General features: G+C 39.8%; 3 protein-coding genes across 5 annotated transcripts; 1 reads left to right on the top strand and 2 right to left on the bottom strand.

Annotated features, from left to right (window-relative positions):
• Window positions 1-7: 7 nt before the first annotated feature.
• Window positions 8-6,796, top strand: LOC121695421 (heat shock factor-binding protein 1-like). Of its 2 annotated transcripts, XM_042076225.1 has the most exons (5): window positions 8-117; window positions 815-898; window positions 987-1,053; window positions 1,259-1,365; window positions 6,580-6,796. In XM_042076225.1, exons 1-5 carry the CDS (start codon window positions 73-75, stop codon window positions 6,586-6,588), a joined length of 312 nt encoding a protein of 103 aa, XP_041932159.1. In that variant the 5' UTR covers window positions 8-72; the 3' UTR covers window positions 6,589-6,796. The 2 variants fall into 2 exon arrangements, with proteins under 2 accessions (XP_041932159.1, XP_041932158.1); XM_042076224.1 differs by lacking the exon at window positions 6,580-6,796 and having other exon boundaries at window positions 1,259-2,147.
• An 84-nt stretch (window positions 6,797-6,880) lies between these two features.
• On the bottom strand, window positions 6,881-9,642 carry txnl4a (thioredoxin-like 4A). Of its 2 annotated transcripts, XM_042076222.1 has the most exons (4): window positions 9,522-9,642; window positions 8,877-9,051; window positions 7,310-7,413; window positions 6,881-7,188 (listed from the first exon to the last, which is right to left on the bottom strand). In XM_042076222.1, exons 2-4 carry the CDS (start codon window positions 9,027-9,029, stop codon window positions 7,017-7,019), a joined length of 429 nt encoding a protein of 142 aa, XP_041932156.1. In that variant the 5' UTR covers window positions 9,030-9,051; window positions 9,522-9,642; the 3' UTR covers window positions 6,881-7,016. The 2 variants fall into 2 exon arrangements, with proteins under 2 accessions (XP_041932156.1, XP_041932157.1); XM_042076223.1 differs by lacking the exon at window positions 9,522-9,642 and having other exon boundaries at window positions 7,310-7,446; window positions 8,877-9,011.
• A 4,117-nt stretch (window positions 9,643-13,759) lies between these two features.
• adnp2b (ADNP homeobox 2b) lies at window positions 13,760-20,032 on the bottom strand. The gene is made up of 4 exons (XM_042077101.1): window positions 19,702-20,032; window positions 18,189-18,305; window positions 17,530-17,622; window positions 13,760-16,961 (listed from the first exon to the last, which is right to left on the bottom strand). Exons 2-4 carry the CDS (start codon window positions 18,294-18,296, stop codon window positions 14,196-14,198), a joined length of 2,967 nt encoding a protein of 988 aa, XP_041933035.1. The 5' UTR covers window positions 18,297-18,305; window positions 19,702-20,032; the 3' UTR covers window positions 13,760-14,195.
• Window positions 20,033-20,418: the final 386 nt, after the last annotated feature.

Raw genomic sequence — 20,418 nt, 5'->3', positions numbered from 1 at the left:
ATAAGTCACATGATCAAAAGATGGAACTAAAACCTGTGTGACGAAGTGAATACGTATGCAGCGTAAATACGTATGAAGTTGGTCAAAACAAAATCCTTGGAAGTCTGGTCAAAACTGGTAAAATAACTATTTAAAATTTAAATTATGCCATAAGGCTACAAATGAGAATTGATTATGGTTCTGTTTTCTACGGTTAACGTGTATCGCCAGGGCACATTAAGAGACTAATTACAGACAGTTTATATTCGAGCAGGCAGGCTACTTAGGCCGACTTATGTTACATCCAGAAATAAAACCCTTTTTTAAAACCCATTATTTTCTACAAAAGGTCTTCCAGACTCAATTGTTTACAATAAATATTTATTGACTTACTCTCCACAGTCCACTCTGTGTACTTCCAATGCACATGTATTGTAGTGGTTGGGCTGAGACCATGTTGTGATGCAGAATGCAGCCTATTCTGCCTATTTTCTCTACGCCTATACAGGGAGGATTGAAGCGGAGCGTTATAACCATAGACTGTAAAAAATAGGTTATAGCCTAATCAAGGATCTTTGGTTCAGTCTAACCTTAAGCCAAAGAATTATGTGTAGGCAACACATTGAATGGTTCTTGTTTCATGTTTCTTTTTGGCTATACATGTGTGTGCTATGAAGCTCATGAGGAATTCCTGAATTAACTTTACAGAGTATCTGTTGCTTTCATGTGCAAACATCTCAAAGATCATCATTTTTGCTTGGTGAATGTGTTTATTTTACCCAATGACTTGTCCAATAACAAGCTGGATTTATATGTTGCCAACTACCCTTCTCAGATATGCCATACCAACACAACAAATCAGCATACACACACTATGGATAAACCCAATTCAAAGGTAGCACAGGACTTGACAACACTGGTAAGTTTACTTGACCTCTTGCATTTCTCTAGTTATATGCTTCCAGTGAACCCTCAGGAACATCTGTCATTCATTCTCCTGTTTACAGATGGAAACCACCATGCAGCAACTAAGTCATAAGTTTCAAGCAACGTCAGATCAAATTGTGTCAAGAAATATCCTTTTATATAGAGTAAACAGAAAATGTACTTAGGGTAAATGGGGTCCATGTTAAGCAATTTCTTACACACAGTGTACACTGAACACAAACATGTGATGTTAAGGTGTGTTTTCACAGTTTCTTCTTTTGATGGATTAATACATTTTAAAGCAGCAGCTGTCTGTATCACAATTGATTTTAAAATCCCTTAACACCAAAACTGGAAGACATGGGAACACGCATCAATGATCTGGAAAAAAATGTGGCTGACCTCATGAGACAAGCAGGAATGGATGAATGTCAAACAGGAGAGGAAATGGCTCCTAAGGTAAAACCTGCAACACCTATAAGTGTAATCCATGCTATTTTACAGTACCCTTATTATTAAGGCAGCATGTGACCTTTGTTAGCTACCATTAAACATGGAACTAGCCTGCTTACATGGAATCCCTCTGCTGTTGAGGAATACATTTAGACAGATGACAAATTATTCACAAAAGATAGGTGCCACTTATTTGACCATAATGATCTTATATTATTTGATCAACTGATCTAATGAGCTGGGCGGAATTTCACCAAATAAGGGATGCAGCCAAAGATTGTGGCTCTGAGGCAGCATTTTGTACTTGAACCATTGTATCACAAGATATTGGCATAGGCACCTATTGGCAATTGAATTTTAATCACCTGTTGGCAGCCATTTCTTTGAGTGAACCTGAATTCAATGAAACTGCACTGGGAGATGTGAGAAAATGTGGCTGCTGTAAAAAAAAAAAAAAAGGATGTCCGCTTGCCAAGTTTCCAAATTGTAGCTGAAGTGGTTCTTGAGAAAAGTGTCCATGTGGACGGACCTCTTAAGGGTCTTATCATGTGGGGCTACCATGCAGTGTCCTGGGTCCCCTCAACAAATAATTACAGAAACACAAAGCTAAAGAGACAAGACTATTCAAATGCTTAAGTTGAGAAAAGACTCCACAGCAAGGTGAGATGCGTAGGTATGACATTGGTAGGAACTGGGATTTATAAACACTGCCTGGCCCAAAAAAGGTTGCTGTGAAGGAAAGAGCCTGGAATGATGCACCCATAGTGCCCACTGGACAAGCCTCTGGACTTTTATTCAGGTAGTCAGCTGACTTCATTTTATTACCACATAACCAGATCATATGATCTGGTTATGTGGTAATAAAATGAAGTCAGCTGACTACCTGAATGTGCTGAATGACTGTTATACCAACAACTGCCCTGAACCCCACAGTCTTGGGATGTGTCAGGTAAGGAGGCCAATGGAGGAACATGTGACTGACTGGAAATCAGACATGTGTCTCTGATGGCGGCAAGTGTTGCCCAGACAGTCAAGGTGTTGCCCCCAGCAATATGGCGGCCGCGTTTACCATGCTACCTAATAGAACTCGACGGACAATGCGGGATCTAGCGTTCTAATATCTATGGGCCCAGGTTCAAATCTATAACCCACCATGTTGCACGGGGCATGTTGCTTGTCTGCTAAATATTAGTCACTTTTTTTACACACTTTACTTTAGAGATTATATTCTTTTTTTCCATCCATTTTTCCATTCCTCCAATAGGAATGGGGGACACTGAGAACAATGTGCAAAGGTGGTACTTCAAAATACTTGAGACTGTTATTGCAACTAGATGTACCGCATAGCGGTACAAAATATGACCGCCGCTCAGTCCTGTACATCCGTTCCGCGAAAATAAATCACACTTCAATTTGTCTCCATATTTTACTCCATCCCCCACTCTTGAAACTTTTGTGTATGCTTGTTTGGCATGCCTGAGTGTGTGTGTGCGGCTGCACAGAAAGTACCCTACTGGTGCTGAAAAGGTGAATAGATTGTAGAATAGCCAAAGAAGATGTAGAATTGCTATAAAACCTTTAAAATCTCAACAATCACAAGTAGGGCAGTTCATCACAGTTCATCCATTGCAACTGGATTGATGAAAGGTCACTTACACCTGTAGGCTACATTGTATTTGGGAAAAGCAAAAGGTATCAGCATAATGTTATTTATTTATTTATTTATTTATTTATTTATTTTGCATGTATTTTTAAACAAAAACATCTCTGTCAGTTCCATGCCGTTTTCAACAGCTATCAAAAACAAAGGTCATTTTTGGATGGATGGATTTTTTGTGAATGTTTCTTCTTCTACATAAGATTTTAGTCATCTTTAGTTCATGTAATACTTTATTGTCAATGCACAAATTAAGTAACAGTAGTCTGAAACGTTATTGTTAATGCACAAATTAAGTAACAGTAGCCTAGTCTGAAACGAAATGCTGTTTTACATCTAACCAGTGGTGCAAATAACTGACATGTCCAAATGGGCCTTGATGAAATGCGTCGCTAGACTGTTCATACACATTTTAACGGGCCAAAGTTGAAGAGCTTTTGTCCGTTATTGTTAGTGCAAATATAGGCTGATTCATGTTCCCTTGCATTGTTTAACTGAGGTCCATGGCTAGTCTGGCTTTCATCAGACCAAGCTCAATCTTTTAAGAAATCAAAAAATAAATAGCGGGCAGATCAGGCTGGGTTCACCCAGCCTAGTCCATAGGCACCCGATATTGTTTAATTTTCCGATTGAGACATACACGCTCTGGCTATTCTAAATGCAAAAATGCATCAGGGAGTTATGACAAAACGGTAACTAACAAACTAGATCCTAATAGAAAGCTGTTAGCTTCCCTAAGCTACAGGTAGGATTATAAGGTAGGCCTATTTACAACATAAATTGTCAATAGGCTATGCTGGCGACACAAATAAAATCTCCTTTGGAAACCAATGGCTTACGCCTTACAGTATCAAGCGGACTTAAACTGTCATATCGTGGCGAAAAGTTGTAATAACATTCACGCAGCTCCATGAGTCAAGGAAAGCGCGAATGAAGTAGCCACTTCTAAATGGGACCCACTACACAGTAGCTTAAGGTGTTTTGCTAAAGCAGCCATAATGAAATGAAGGTGTCATTGTTTGGATACTTCACACACACGTGCTTTTTAATTTCACAGACTACAACTACCAAGCTGTAATCAAAGCACATCGATTCCCCTCTCACACCCTGCACGCACTTAAAACAAAATAAACAGGCGTCTCAGTCTCACGCATGTATAGGCAAAACTGTATCAGACCGGTGTAACGTTGGTAAATCTTCCATTGCACAGAATTATTTTGTAGCACGTGCAATAAATGACAGTCGAAAGATACAAACAGTGCTGCTATACATTTGCTTGGTATAACCGCATTTATAGTTTTCTACAAATGCAATAAATCAAATGCCTCCATCACTCAACCAACGCTAATGGTAACATTACCTAGGTCCTTATTGATATTACAAGATTAACGTACCTGCAGTAAAAACCAAGCATGTCCGATAAACATCCTCAGATTTATTTCGGCTTCAAGAAGAAATGGGAATTACACTTCATGTGAACATCGTCGTATCCTTATTAGATGTTCGCTGCGGTAAATTACAGTCCTTGTATGAAGCGTCCATTGTTTTTTCCAACCCACTTTTAACTTCCAACAAAATTACGTCTCACTGCAACGATGCGCCATCTAGTGGACAAACGACTACTTCTCGCCAAATACTGAAAATGCCGCCATGATGATGATGATGAATATTTATTTTGGCTTTCTTTTAATCCTACTGATTTTCATTTTTTACCGGGGGGGGGCAAATCACAAATGAGTGATTATGAGCCAGGTTGATGTGGGCCCTTGAGACCAACATACCATAAAAGATTCACAGAGAACTGTGTCTGCCCTACCCTCCTTTCGGGGGGTCCAGTCCAGCGGGGGGGCTGCAGATGAAAACGAAAAATGACGGTTCCATGCTATCCATGTGGGGGTACATGCCCACCAAGTTTTGTGTACCCCGGTCTTTCAGTGTCCCGGGAATCCTTGTTGGTGTACGTCACTAAATGTACACATAAATTATTTTATTGTAAGGCCCCCCATGAACGAAAGTACACAAAACTTGGCATGCATTCAGAGGGTGTCATAATGATCCTACACTTTTAATTTCGTGCAGTTTTGACCTTGTCAGCCAGAGATATTGAGATGAAAACACCTAATTTTTTGCTTTTTAATTTTTAACTAGGTGGCGCTATACATGAAATAAGTGGTAATGGGATGGGTTGACATGCCCCCTTAAGACCAACATACAAAAAAAAGGTGGACCTCCTAGGCCCTACGGTTCTTGAGATATTCACAGAAAACTGTCTCCGGCCACCTACAGGCCAGTTGGTGTATAGTAACATAAATTAATTTATTGTGTGGCCCCCCATGAACGGAATTCCACAAAACTTGGCGTGCATACAGAGGGTGTCATAATGATCCTACACTTCCAATTTCGTGCAGTTTTGACTATGTTAGGTCACAGATACCTTCAATTACACCACCTCATTTTTACTTTTTTGTGTTTAACTAGGTGGCGCTATACATGAAATGAGTGGTTATGGAATGGGTTGACATGGCCCCTTGAGATCAACATACAAAAAAAAAAATGGTCCTCCTAAACCCTACGGTTTTCGAGATATTCACAGAAAACTGTGTCTGCCCTACCCGCCTTTCGGGGGGTCCAATTCAGCGGGGGGGCTACAGATCAAAACGAAAAACGATGGTTCCATGCTATCCATGTGGGGTTACATGTCCACCAAGTTTCGTGTACCCCGGTCTTTCAGTGTCCCGGGAATCATTGACGGAAATTTGGGCATGCGAAAAAGAAAAAAAAAGAAAAAAGAAAAAATAAAAAAAAATAAAAAATCTGACTAAACCTATATGACCGCCGCTTCGCTGCGCGGCGGTCATAATAAGGGGGCTCTACCGAGTCCAGGGGTGGAATACGTATTGTATAGACCCTTTCAACAAGGTAAACAAAAACAATGCTTGAACATTCTATTTGGGCCCCAATCTACTTCCTCTGCATTAAGATAACATATGGAATGTTAAAAAGGAAGTCTTGTGGGGCCAACTATGATGCTGATAATGGAACTCTCCTGAAAGGGTCCATAATATATGCTATGTTTATTTTTTTAGCAGAAAAACTTCAGTAACTTAACTTGAACGTGACTCAGGACTTTAGTTTAATTTAGTACATTTTTGAAGTCAAGTAAATAAAATGTCAAAATTGGTTGCATATTATATGCGCAAAAAATTGTGCACTCTTGTCTTTAGCAGACCTCACCCACTAGCAGACAATAGCAAACAAGTCCTGCTACTGTGCCCAGTTTATACTCTAGGTTGTCTTGCTTGCATATGTCCAGGTTTTCCCTTTTTAATTTTATGAAACAAAAAGTAGCAATGCATCAACATTGTTATTGCTTCAGGTGTTAAATGTACTGTACTTTAAAACTACTAAAGGGTAACTACTTACCCTAACTTTATGAATCTGAAACCACACAGAAATCCTATGAAATCAGATAAGATTTGTCTACTGTAATTGCCCTTCTCTACAAACTGTCATTATATTACACAATAGGTAAAGGTGGTCTATCTTTACATTCTTGTTTGCAGAGACAGTGATGGAATACACTCACCAGCAGTAAAACACCTCTACCTCTCTCATAATACCAAACATAAGTGCCTTGCCAGCAAAGATATCAGAAATGATGTACTTTTCTTCTATTTTATTTTGTATCAAATAATAAAAAAAAAACCTGCAGAAAGAACCAAATATGGTGAATAGTATCATGATTAATCTAACCACAATAAACTGCTCACACCTCATTAACAGATTTGTATTCTTCAGTTAAACACACCCGCATACTCTTCAAGGTTGACAGCAGTTCACTTAAAATGGCATACACCAACCCTCTATGTGTAAAACAAAGACATTTAATATCATACAGTCAAATGCAACAGAGAAATGGTCAGAAATTGCACTACAATGGCAACTGTACAATGGGAAAAGTACAAACTCCCCTGTTCAGATGAAATAGAAAGAAGAAAGGTCAGTATCTGTATTTTGTTGAATAGTCTTTTGGAGATACAACAAGACCTCTTCCTTTTCTTGCTCCTCTGTATACAGTTTCAACAATGTCGATCATTTCTTGCTTGTCCTCCATAGTCCAGTTGATCTTGTTGTTGTTGCCTGTGCCCAAATCAATCATAATGTGCTTGTTCCTAGAAAGCAATAGAGGACCAAAACTGCCATTGTAAATTAACAGATATGATAGTTATAATGTGCATTTTAGTCAAACAACACTCATGTTGTCTTAATCAATATTAAGAGTAAACTGCTCACCTGAAGAAGAACATGACTGTACATGGATCGTACAACTCGTACATCTTGTTAAAATCCGGAACCTCTGTGATGTCAACCAGATATATGACGGCAAAGTTTTTCACCTAAAGAAGGACACGACAATGTTGTGGCAGCTCCTTAAAACAAACATTAAGGGATCTTTCAGTCCTTGAATGTGGGAAATGATAGAGAGGGATGTTTTCATTTCAAACAGATTATCTAAAGATTATATGAGGGGTATTTCTCAAAAGCACAATTAAGATAAGAGAAAGCGAGACTTAACCCAGGGTTGTCTGTCTGGTCAACACATTTCATGAACACCTGCCAGGATGAATAGGAGCAACTAGGACAAGCCAGGTGTAAATAATTCAGGACACATACACATTCTTGTCTTTCCTCTAAAGAACATGGTTGGAATAAAAAAAGAAAATAGCATCCTTTACACCAAAGATTGTAGAGCTCTCTGCTCTATTCAAGTAAGTAACAGCTTTTGATAGAGAAGCATGAAGTGAAGTATTTCATTTTTGAATGGGGAAACAGACATTTTTGTAAAACACCAAGAGTAGGCAGGGCAGACCAACTGAATGCCCATTTACGTACAGCCTACACCCACGTGAGTGCTTCCTCTTCTAGGCACGCAGTCATTAAGAACAGAGCTTGCCACTATAAAGAAACACATACATTATATCTATATATGACTTAATATTGTCTTTATCACCAAATTCATTGAAAACACCCAATTTACCTTCCATGGCACACAGAGCATAGGCATTTTTTGACACCTGTTATTTCTTAGTGATTTTTAAACGTTTTAAATGATAGCTTGTTCATTTTGCAATGCTCAACTTACTTCCTGGCACTCAACTTCAACTTACTTCTACCCCAGTGGAACCCCAGCTCTCAACGGCTGCTCTGTTGCTGATGGTGTTTTGCCCAAAAAGGTTGCTTTGCGGGTGACTTTGTTTTAGAGGGTAAATAGGCTTGGTTGTTTATTGGTCACGGTGGGAGATCCCTATAGCACAGAGGTGGGCAAACTAAGGCCCGGGGGCCAAATGCGGCTTGATGGGCTAATTAATCCGCCCCCGCAGAGCCTTTATAAAATAGGACAATTTCTCATTAAAGGTGCTCTAAGCGATGTTGGGTAACATCACTTCGGTTGACATTCAATCAAAACAGAGAGCTAGCTCGCCCCTCCCTCCCCATCCCTCCTGTGCGACTGAAACTCCTGAACCCGTGTCTCGTCGGTGAATGGCTCGAAATGTTTGTTATGTTTCATGGCCTAGGCTGCACCAGGCTGTTTTTGTTGCCTTTTTTGGAGCCTGGGCTGTCTACAGAGACCGCATTTTTTTACAGTGTATTCAGGAGACCAGCAGCTAGTGGATTGTGAGATGTTTGCTGTATGTGACAAAAAAAATCAGCTTAGAAACTGTGTGACATCGCTTTGAGCACCTTTAAGCCAAAGTGTTAGGTTGTAGGTCTGACTCGTTGCAAAATGTAGTCGTATTCGTGAAGTATAACAATAGTTCAAAGAAACAAAACGGATGTCAAAGACGAATCACTAAATTACCTTTTCAGCAATACTGTAAAGCACTTCATCCATTTTCATACAAGTTGGGTCCCAGTCGTGTCCGAACCTAATAACTAGAACACGGTCCTCCTCAGAGAGAATGGCCTGGTCCACTTGCCAGCCATTGTGTAGATGAGGAAGCATATAAGACATATTCACTCAGGTAGAAGACACTCTGTAAAAAGACATATCAAGCTTATTAGCTAACATATTGCTCATTACGTAGCCTACACAAACAGCATGCAATGGAAACGTTACCATTTCGTTTCTTGTCCAATAGATAATAGTCTGGTTGAATCGGTCCAACAGAAGAAAATGTCACGGAATTTCAGACAGACTATCAGTTTGATACACATAAAATAGAATGAAACATGTTTTTCATGTTTTTTGAAGCCTTTCCTGTAATGGTCAGCTCATCAAAAAGCTATCGATATCCAAGTAACGCCAACGTTAGCTAGCATGGCCAATTAAACGGTATCTCGGCCTACTCTGTGTTTGTCTGGTGAAATAAATGTTAGAAACAAGCTACATAATAATTATACACAATTATACAATACATACAATTATACAATACATAAAAATACCCATGTAACAACATACTCTTAACAGTTCACGTCATTAAAAGAATATTAACGTTACACCAACCTTTTAGCCGAAAAATACACTTAAGCAACAGCGGTAAACTAACACGACCAACGGAGAATCAACGCTTGTTTTCCAGGAAGTGTTTGTGAAATTTCCGGTTTCGCTACGAAACAAATAATATCAGAATAAAAGTCATAGAGTAGGCTATCTGGCCAGCTCAACCAGTTTTACATATTTTTCTTCCATACACTCCTCTTAGTTATGCAACCATAAGTAGCCCAAAATAAAAAATAATTTAATTCTTACTGTAATTGTTTTGGATAGCCTAATTTCTTCGAGACATGGTCATGGTGTTGCACCAATTGAAAACAATTACAGGTCATTTTTTTGTCCAAACAGTCCCCCATGTCTTACAACTATCACACGAACAAACTTGTTTGTTGTTGAGATATGCCTTGTCAATCCCAGCCACAGTCTCTTCACCCTCCACACATCTGGTAGAAGTATATGAGTCTGCAGACCAGCAGATACAGAGACAGTTTCTATCCACAAGCCCAAGATGCTGAACTGTCATTATCTTCCTCATGACTAATAGGCTAGTGACAAATGGTCAGAAAGGGCTTTAGTTTTTGAGATACCCCTACCGGAGGTAGAACTAAACCCAACAATGTTTTTCCTCATCTCTAAGGTCTCCCATATATGAAATGGATTCTTGGCTAAAAATATGTTTCCCGCTAAAATTGTTAAATGAACAGATATTGTTATACACCCCAAAACCAAAAAAGGACTAAAATATAGCCTGTCCGTATTGGAGTTAAGGCATATGAATTAGTGCAGATCAATTAAGCTCTGAGAGCTTTGAAACTTGGCATGTTTATAGTCAGGAAGTTGCTCTACCTACTAGAAAAGACTGGATGTGAATATATTGATGTATGGAATGAATAGAGACATGTAAACATACACCTAAAATAAGTGGACATGCAAAAAATGAATATCTATGCATAATGTTTTCATGTACTTTGAGGCTGCTTAACCAGGGATTTACATAGAAACATGTAGAAACACACAAGCTTGTTTGAAAGGTGGGGTTGTACTGAATCCAACAATACCAAATATGTAAATATAGTATGACAAATTAGGGTGTTCTGTCACTCAATGTATGAGGTGTCCAAAATGAAAGAAAACGGAACACTGGCAAAATACAGTCTCAAGTCCAAATCACATTATCAGTGGTGAGAAGAATGTTGACAAATTCATTGTTACTGCAAGGTAAGTTACATAAGGTAAGTGCTGCTCTATATTTACATTTAATAATGATACATTTCATATGTCCCAGTATTAAACAAGTCATATGAAACACAGATCCAAGTGAATCAGGTCATTGGGATGGAACACTAAAATATTAATATTCACTTTAATTTTGTTTTGGTCAAGTCATTACTGAATAATAGAAAATAATATGTTTTAGCTTTTGTCTGTCCAGACCAGCAGTGGACAGTAGAGCCTACACTGCTTACAGTACTTCACCCCTAAGTAGCTAAACAGTTAGTTGTAGAAACCATTTTCCCTAGCTAAGAAAGTACTTAGCCCTCTGACCAATGTTGCAGTGTAATTCAACTTGATTCGCATTTCAATGAAAATTAGGAAATGTATATCATTTTTCCTTTTCACTAGTCTCTTGAATTATGGAGAATGTCTTACAGACATTGGATCCAAAGCTTTGTATCATTTGTGGGAAACATTTTGAAAAGGGCAAGAAAAAAGATCCCTATGTCCAAAACCCCACAGTAGAAAAGTATTTTGTATTTGAAATACATATTTTAAATACATGTATTAGAAATACTGCCCAACCCTGGCAACATGATAAAAAGATGAAAATGATTGATGAAAATGAAATTGATTTTACTTCCAATTCATTTTACATTCTCCAAGGTATTAACATTAACTTTTTTCATAACTCCATGTAGGACGTTTCTGTACATAAATGTAAGCACTGTGACAGTAGTAATGCAATATTTAGAAAATGTAGGCTACTCTTGTACTCTTGATACTCAAGTACTTTTAAAAACAAGTACTTCAGTACTTTTACTTAAGTAGACATCTGACTGTTGTACTTTTACTTGTACTTGTATACAAGGTGTATAACAATATCTGTTAATTTAACAATCTTAGCAATAAAATATTTTTAGGCAAGAATCCATTTCATATATGGGAGACCTTAGAGATGATGAAAAACATTGTTGCGTTTAGTTCTACCTCCAGTAGGGGTATCTAAAAAATTTGGGGCCATTGTCACTAGCCTATAATGAACCTCAAACCTCAGGGTTTTCTTTCTTTTTATTTTTTCTCTCTATAGACCCTTTCAACAATAAAAACAAAAACAATGCTTGAACGTTCTATTTGGGCCCCAATCTACTTCCTCTGCATTAAGATAACATATGGAATGTTAAAAAGGAAGTCTTGTGGGGCCAACTATGATGCTGATAATGGAACTCTCTTGAAAGGGTCCATATCTCTCTTGCCACTTGCCCCCCACCACCACATACAGGAACACTCCCCTCCCAAACACACATACCATACTCACACACCATTACTCTTCCCACACATACACACACACACACCATTTCATCACACCACCCCACACACCCCAAACCCACACACACCATTTCATCATCTCCCTTTTCATCCCCACACACCCCATTACTCCCCTCCACACACACACATTAATCCCCCTCACCCAAACACACACCACCCCCACTCACACACCATTACACTACCCCCCAAACACACACCCCCTTCCCCCCATACACACACCATTTCATCATGTACAATATTTGAAAGATCAGACATATCTTAGATATAAAGTTAAGCTTCAAGCCCCATATCAGTAAAGTTACTCAGACAGCTTATTTCCATCTGAGAAACATTGCCAAAGTGCAGCCCTTTTTAACTCAACAAGATGCAGAAAAACTAAGCCTTTATCACTTTACTAGCAGGTTAGACTACTGCAATGCACTTTCTACTGGTCTCCCCAAAAAAAGTATAGAAAAAGATAAAGAAATTGGAACTCATACAGAACTCTGCTGCTAGACTTTTAACTAAGACCAAGAATAGAGAGCACATCACCCCTGTGTTAGCTGAACTGCACTGGCTCCTTGTTTCCTATAGAATTGATTTTAAGGTTATGTTAATTACTTCCAAAGCTCTGAATGGTATAGCACCTTCATATATCTCTGAGCTTTTTTTTAGTAGAGATTTTTTAATTCAGGCTTATTGCAGAAGTAGGTGCTAGATGTACAGCGGGGAAAATAAGTCAACATTCAACATTTTTTAGCCATGTCTCATCCTCATCATCCTTGTAGATGGACCAAAATGACTCCATTCATCATTCCTTCAACTGTATGAAGTCTGCCAGCACCGTGAAATAAAATCAGACCCACATGATGCCTCCACCTCCAAACCTCACTGTTTGGTATGATATGTTTAGGGTGATGCGCAGTGCCATTTCTCCTCCAAATATGGTGTGTAGGCTAGTATGACATCCAAAAAGTTCAATTTTGCTCTGCCTGACCAGCCTCAGTATTTCTTTAGTATCTCATAGGCTTATCCAAATGTTGTGCAAGCTTTCAATGTGCTTCAACATGACTTTCTTCAGTTATAGTCATGCAGGGTGAATGTGCAGAGGCTATGGTGGTGGAGTGCATTACCTATGATTGTCTCTGTAATTGTACCTGCTGCCTCCAACTCTTTCTGGAGCTTTCTCCGAGTGGTCCTTGGCTCTTGGTCTACTCTTCTGACTTCCTGGTCAGAAATCTTGAAAGGTTGCAAAGGTCTTGGGAGAGCTTGCTTTTACCCATCATGAAATGTTTCTTGTGTGACACCTTGGTAATGAAAAACCTTTTATAGCCCATCAATATGTACTAACCCAGCTTATATTAATTTGCACAGATAGGAGGGATAATTACTCTAACAACTTTCCAGCTTGTTCCTTGCCTTTGAGTACTGCTTTTTCTTGCTGCATGTTTAATACTTTTCCTGTGCCATTACACTTTTTTTACTCATAACTAAACTTATGGACATTAATGTTTGAAATTTGTATATGGGTGGATTACCTAATATACTATAATACTAATGTCTGGTGAAAATTTCATGCAAATAGCCTCATTAGAAGTATGCTTATTAATTTTTTTTTTGACATTTTCAATACTTATTTTCCCCACTGTATTTCTGTTTCTTGTGGGATTGTGTGTGGACAGATATGTTTTACTAACAACAACAACAAAAAAACTACAAGGGCATGAAGACATACATTTTAATAGGTTGAAAATACAGACTCGGTGGTAATAAGTTGTATTTTTGTTTTTCTGTTGGGCTGTTCAAGAACACTCCACTAAGAGCAAACAAAGACATCAGAGTTCTATGTAAATAAAAATGCAGTCAGTTATTTGGCAATAAGATATGAATATGAACTGCTGTAAACTGCTTTGTTTTTTTTAAATATCAGTGTTTTAACTGTACAGATTGCTTTGAAGTATGATCTATGCATTTTTTTAGATAAATTATTGTAAGAAAACCAAAACGACATCACATAACATAACACCTGCCTTGGTAAAAAACATTTTCCTTCCAAGCAGTTTATACATTTCAACATGTAGCTAAAGTAAAAATCAGCTGCTAAACAATTCAAAATCTTTTTTTTAAGGAATGATCATCAGTTTTACAGAGAAGGTTGAATCAAACATCATTTTGCTTCTGTAATTTGTCTCTTAACTCCTCCCCCCCCTCACAGTCTGCATCATTTGCCTTAATCTCTTCAACTTGAGCTTCATCTTCTTCACTGTCAGCCTCACTGTCACTCTTCTCTGTTTCTCGTTCTGGCTCTATTTCAGGGACATACAGGTTATGCTTTACTTTTCGCAGTTCAGCCATGTTGAAACCTAGAAGAACCTTTGACTTGTGTTTCTGAATGGACCTCATGCACTTTGTGCGCTTTGTTCCAAAGTGGCAAGCTACATCTGACTTGTTAAGCAGTAGGTGATTGGCGAGGGAAGTTGTTTCGCTCTTGGTCAGGTAAGGTTTCGTGTGGAAGTACTTTGTGAGAAATTCTCGTCTGTCCTCAAAAGACCTCTTCCACATGCCTGTCGTATCCAAGGCTAATTGCACAGAGGGATCCAACAGAAGTTCAGGTGCAACCGAGGGAGAAGCAGAATGTTTTTCCCTTTCAAGCTTTTTTCTGGCTGCCCGAGCCTCCCTCTCCCGCTTGTTAGCCTCCATAGCCACCTTCACAGCCATCTCAAGCCTCAGTTTTCTTTGGACCTCTATGTCTGACTCAGGTTTGTCAGGTTTCGTACTTGGGTTTGTTTGCTTGCCAGGCTGGTTGATTCCATTACTCTGGGTAACCATGCGTCTTGTGTTTAGGAGCCTCTCAGCATCAAGTGCGGTCTTGGGAGCACACTTGCATCGCTGGAGATGAACAGTGATTGCCTTTGTGGTGGTTTTACCAGTATACACTCCTCCACAGTACACACACTTGTAGGCTGGGGTCTTGAGAATGGCATGGATTGTAGGAGTGATGAAGTGCTTTTCTCTCAGGTGTATGCGGTGGTCTTCTGCACTCATCAGTTCCTCTGAGCAGAAAGGGCACTGATTGCCGTTTGTCTTTGTGGAGGCTTGACACACTGGCTTTGCAACACTAGGTGACATCTTCACAAAAATTAAGTCAAGGGAACTGGTCACTAATGCAAGATTCACTTCATGTTCCCCCATTATTTCTTTGGGGGCGGATGTGTTTATGTCAAAATAAGGGAAGAGGAGATTGCCACATTCATCTGAATAAAGTCTATATTCTCTTCTCATGAAATCACAGTTTTCCTTTTGCAAAGGGCTGTGGTCTGATCCAATGTGTTCTAGGAGGTGTTTGATGGAATAAAACAGCCCTGGGCAATACAGGCATGTCATTCCATGTTGCATATGCTCAAAAAGGCCCTTTTCGGAAAGCAGGACTTTGCACATCAAACACTTGACCGTTTTGTCAGGCATTTTCCTTAAGAATGGTGCTCTTGCAGCAAGACCTGTTTTTGACTTAAGTTTGTGAACCTCCATGTGCACATTGTAGAGAGTAGATGGGAAAAGTTCCTTGCAGAAACGGCAGCTCGTCCACTTTTTGGCTTTACCAGATTCCAGTGAGGTGCTGCCAGGGGGCTTGTTTGGTTGGGATGCAGAGTTCTTCTGGGATACTGGAAGTGGCACTTTACTGACAACTGGTCCCTTACTTGACTGAACAGGTAGATTTACCTGTACGGGGGCTAAAGTATAAGTTGGCAGGCCATTGACCTTGTTGCCCGTAGGAATGAGGTGACTAAGTAGGGACTGGGATGTAAGCATTGTTGCCCTGGGAGCAGTCTGATTTTGAGTTATTAAAGCAGGCTGAGGAGTGAGACCTAGGGGGCCTTGTCCAGGAATAGTCAGCGATGCTCTTGAGGGAACAGCTACCTGCTGTGTCATCACCTGTTGTTTAAGCGGTGGTTGTCCAGAAATGCCAACAGCTATGGGCACTTGCTTATTAGGCACAGCTGACTGAAGGTGTGTAGATGGACCTGTTGGCATTGCAGGCAAGGCTGGGGGTACACCTACGAGTGAAGGCTGTGCATTGGGATGGGTCACTGGAACATCAGGTCGAAGCAAACCCTTTGCCTCTGCACTGGCCAGCTGAACAAGAGCAGCAGCCTGAACAGGAAGGAGCTGTGTGCTCCCCTGGCCACACATCATTGTGTTACTGCTGCTGGACAAGCCCTTTAAAACTACACCAGACGGAGGCCCACCTGTCACTGGCAGCTGGTTGCTGGACGATGCCGCTACAGGGATGCTAGTCTGGACGGGATTCAATAGGGTTGTATTAGTTGGAGCTGGCTTCGGAGCAAGCATTAGCTGGGTTTTTGGAGATAAAACTGAGTATGGTTTCTTGTGCTTAAGCTTTTGCCAGATCAAGCCATGGATGTGGGTACCCAGATCTTTGTGTTTCTCAGAGGTCAAAATGTGATACACTAGATGTTCTGTCGTCTCAGCAGATGTGCCACAGCTCTTACAGTAGTATTTATTAGGACCCCCCCCAGCTTTCTGCTCACTTTCTGTTCTCTGACCAGCATACTTGTGCCACAGAGGAAGGCAATGCCTAAAGAGAACATGTTTCTTTATGCAGTAAAGCAAAGGATCCTCGTACGGACACCTCCTACAGCCGTACTTTTCTACAGCTGCTGTATTTCTCAATGGTGAAAGTCCAGAGTCCAAAGGCTGGGGTTTGGGAAGATCAGAATGAAAAAGTGAAAAATGCTTCTTGAGGACTCTGGGGTGACCAATAAACGAACAGGCAGAACAAGCACTCAGGAAAGCCAGGTTCTTCCCATCTGGATGGTAGCACTTGATGTGACCATGGAACGAATTCCAAGACCGTGCAGAATACTTACACAGGCTACAGCAGAGAGCCTGTGTCCGATAACTCCACTGGAAAAAGAGGGGAAACGAGCTATTAACATTAAAATGTTCCACAAAATTGTATGACACATGCTCTGTTCTTTATTGTACGAAAACTGGGTTAATGTCAAAGCATATAGACCAACATAAAACAGAAGCTTATTGGTGCTTATAGCCCTACAATTGTAGGCGGTCCTAAACACAGGCAGTTAATGAGGATTCAGCCAATACTGAAACCGAATAAAAGTACATAAGGTTGAAGGTCATCAATTTACCTTGATCTATGTGAAAATTAGGAAATTGTGGACTTCTGTAAATTCACATAGATCCCCAATTTTTCGAGGTCACTCGCTGGATTTCTACTTTAACAGTAGAATGTAACTTCTAAAACCAAGTAGTTGGTCAGAGTATGCATTTACTACTGACTGCATTCTATTTATTTATCAATATTTAAATTCCAGTTCAATATAGAACTGTTTGCAAACACAAAATCAGTAACTCCACACACTATCACTACTATCCACACACACAAAAGAAACTAATTGCTTGATACAAATCATTGCTTGTTTTGTGTTTTTGTGTTGTCCAAAAGTATTACCTTTTTCCTTCTCCTGCCATGGAATCCTACTGTGAGATCACTCCATTCAGTGTTACTGAAAGCGGTTTCCACCGGATCATCTTCCTCCAGCTCCTACCAAAGAAACACATTTTCATTTAGTTTTGACAGCTAAACACCAACATATTCAATTGTTTATTTTCAGACACCAGAAGGGTCCACTGCATTAAGGAACTGTATAAACACATAGAATAAAAAGAGAGAAAAAATACAAATAATCAATAACATTTCAATACGGTAAAGGCTCTCTCGCCAGTGTTTTCTCAATCTGGAACCTCAGACAGCTCTTAGCAAGGTTGACTGGAGCCTGTATAATACAGTTCCCTGAAAATTCCAGTCGACACATACAAATACATGAGGCTTCTGAGGACTGTTTTACATGTAGGCAAACCAGAGAAAACAAACAGGTGACTGGCACCATCTTGGTACAAGAAGTAGAAGCGTCATAGCATCATTATAAGCCATATTAGTAGTTTATTGCAACTTAAGAGGAATGTGAGTAAGTACTGAATGGAAATGATTAGTTGATGGAGTTTACAATTTTGTAACCTATCCAATGTGTTTGAAGTAGGGTCAGTGAAAGTTTCAGTAAAGCTATTGATGGAACAAAATGCATGCACGTGTACACACACACCCCTTACCTGGGAAAAGACCTCACATTGCTCAAGTCCAAACTCACTTAAAATACTTTTCACATTCTTCCTTGATCTTCTGATTTTGTCCAAGCCTAAAACAGGAACTTGATACATCTCTTGCACCTGAAAAGATATATTTTCATGAACTTCTTGTAACCAAAGCATTTGATGGCATCTTAAAAGTGACCATAAGGATGACAATGCAAAGACCTTCGTGCTCATAGCCTACTTTATCGCATAACCCCTGTAGACAATTTGTAGGCTAATGTCACACTTGCATACCTTTAGCACTGGCCATTTTTCATGAGCCTACATGGAGATTTAAGTATGTATAAGTAAGTATAAGTATATATACACTTTTTTGGATCATGTGAGGGAAATTTGGTCTCTGCATTTATCCCAATCCGTGAATTAGTGAAACACACTCTGCACATAGTGAAAACACAGTGAGGTGAAGCACACACAAATCCCGACGCAGTGAGCTGCCCGTTACAGCGGCGCTCGGGGAGCAGTGAGGGGTTAGGTGCCTTGCTCAAGGGCACTTCAGCCATGGATGTGGGCATGGGAGAACAGTGCCACTCAGTACCACTCCCCCCGCCCACATTTTTCCTAATGGTCGGGGATCGAACCGGCAACCCTTCGGTTACAAGCCTGAAGCCCTAACAAGCAGGCCACGGCTGCCCCATTTAATGCAGTTAGGCAAAATAGAGGAGAGCTGGGTAAGCTGCTTTTTTCCCGATTTAGGGGAATGAAAGAGGAATAGTACTAATGTATACAACACAAGTACAAGATGTATGCCATAATTTGACATTTTATCAATAGCAAACGTTTTCAGCCTATGAACATAGAAATACCAACATGTCACATAACGTTCTGAATAACTGTAAGCTATAGCCTACATCAACTACTATCATATAAAAAATAAATAAAAATGAGAGCGAGACGTCATGCATAATAAACAAAGCTGCATGCCATCAATGAATGACCACTCAAGTTCAAAAGCATTTTGATGCAAACTCTGGCGCGAAGCAGTGACGTCGATAATAAGCACACTTCGTCGCATCATTAGGTGAAATAGCGCTCCAACTTTATAATGATTAACATTACAGGCATGTACTAGATTTTTGTAGGTATTATATAAGTTAGCGTACGTCTGCTAAAAAGCACAACCAACATCAAGTCAAGTGCATAGTGTTCCGAACAGAGCCAACTCTTGTGGTCATGAATTTTGTTTTAAAATTATGCACGTGTGCCTTAATGCAGTCTTGAACGAAAATTCCATGATTGTAATTGACCCTTGATTAAACGTCCACAAATATCACCGCAAGTCTACATCCAGGCATGACGATAACAAAAGCATTATGTTCAAGATGTTCTTCCATCACAAAATTAACACACCGGGATATCAGTTAGAAGTTCCAACCATATACAGCACACGCTTTTGTAAGCTGTGAACAATAGCTACAAATTCAGCCCATTTCATTGTAACGCTAACGTTAAAAGCATTGCATTAAGTTACCTTAACGCGAGTTTTGCAAGGAGCTCCCGCTTTTTCGTATGCTACGTTACAATCCGCCAGTCAGGACATTCAGGCTACACAAAGGTGATTCTTGTGCCACAAGACATGCACTCCACCACAGTACTTGGCGGGGTCAAATGTATGCTGACTGCATTATCAGGAAGATGCATAAGTTATAATCGCCTGTACCAAAATGACACACACAATCAGCCTCAGTAGGCCCTACGAGAGAAAATGGCGATTCTCTTCAAAGGAAATGACGTGTGTCGTCCAATTTGCATGAAATTGGACCAGCCAATAAAATAAGGGGATGAAACTTTTGGAATTTCTTCAACTTTTGGCATGTTGTATGTCAGTTGAATGAATAGACCAAGGCTATAGGCGATATAGAAAATACTGACTGTTGATCAACATTCAAATGTTTAGCTGAGAGGGGAAAGGCTCATGGGTTGCTAGGCAACAAGATCAAGTGGGTGGGACAATGAATTATGTCATCTCACCCCATTGCTTATCATCCAATGGGTACGCAGGAACAAGGCTAGCCCACTCCAACAAAACCTAATGCTAAAACACCCATTGTGTTTTTTTGCTTTTTCAGAGCATAAGTGTGAACTCATGAATACATGCTGTTTTTTTTTTTTTATCTTGAATTTGTAGATCACTTGAAATCCATTGTACGCATAGCCTTTTTGGGTTTCATATATATAGTCGGCAGAA

Source organism: Alosa sapidissima, chromosome 21, assembly GCF_018492685.1.
Source record: "Alosa sapidissima isolate fAloSap1 chromosome 21, fAloSap1.pri, whole genome shotgun sequence".
Lineage (NCBI taxonomy): Eukaryota > Metazoa > Chordata > Actinopteri > Clupeiformes > Clupeidae > Alosa > Alosa sapidissima.
This window is presented reverse-complemented; position numbering and strand designations above follow the sequence as displayed.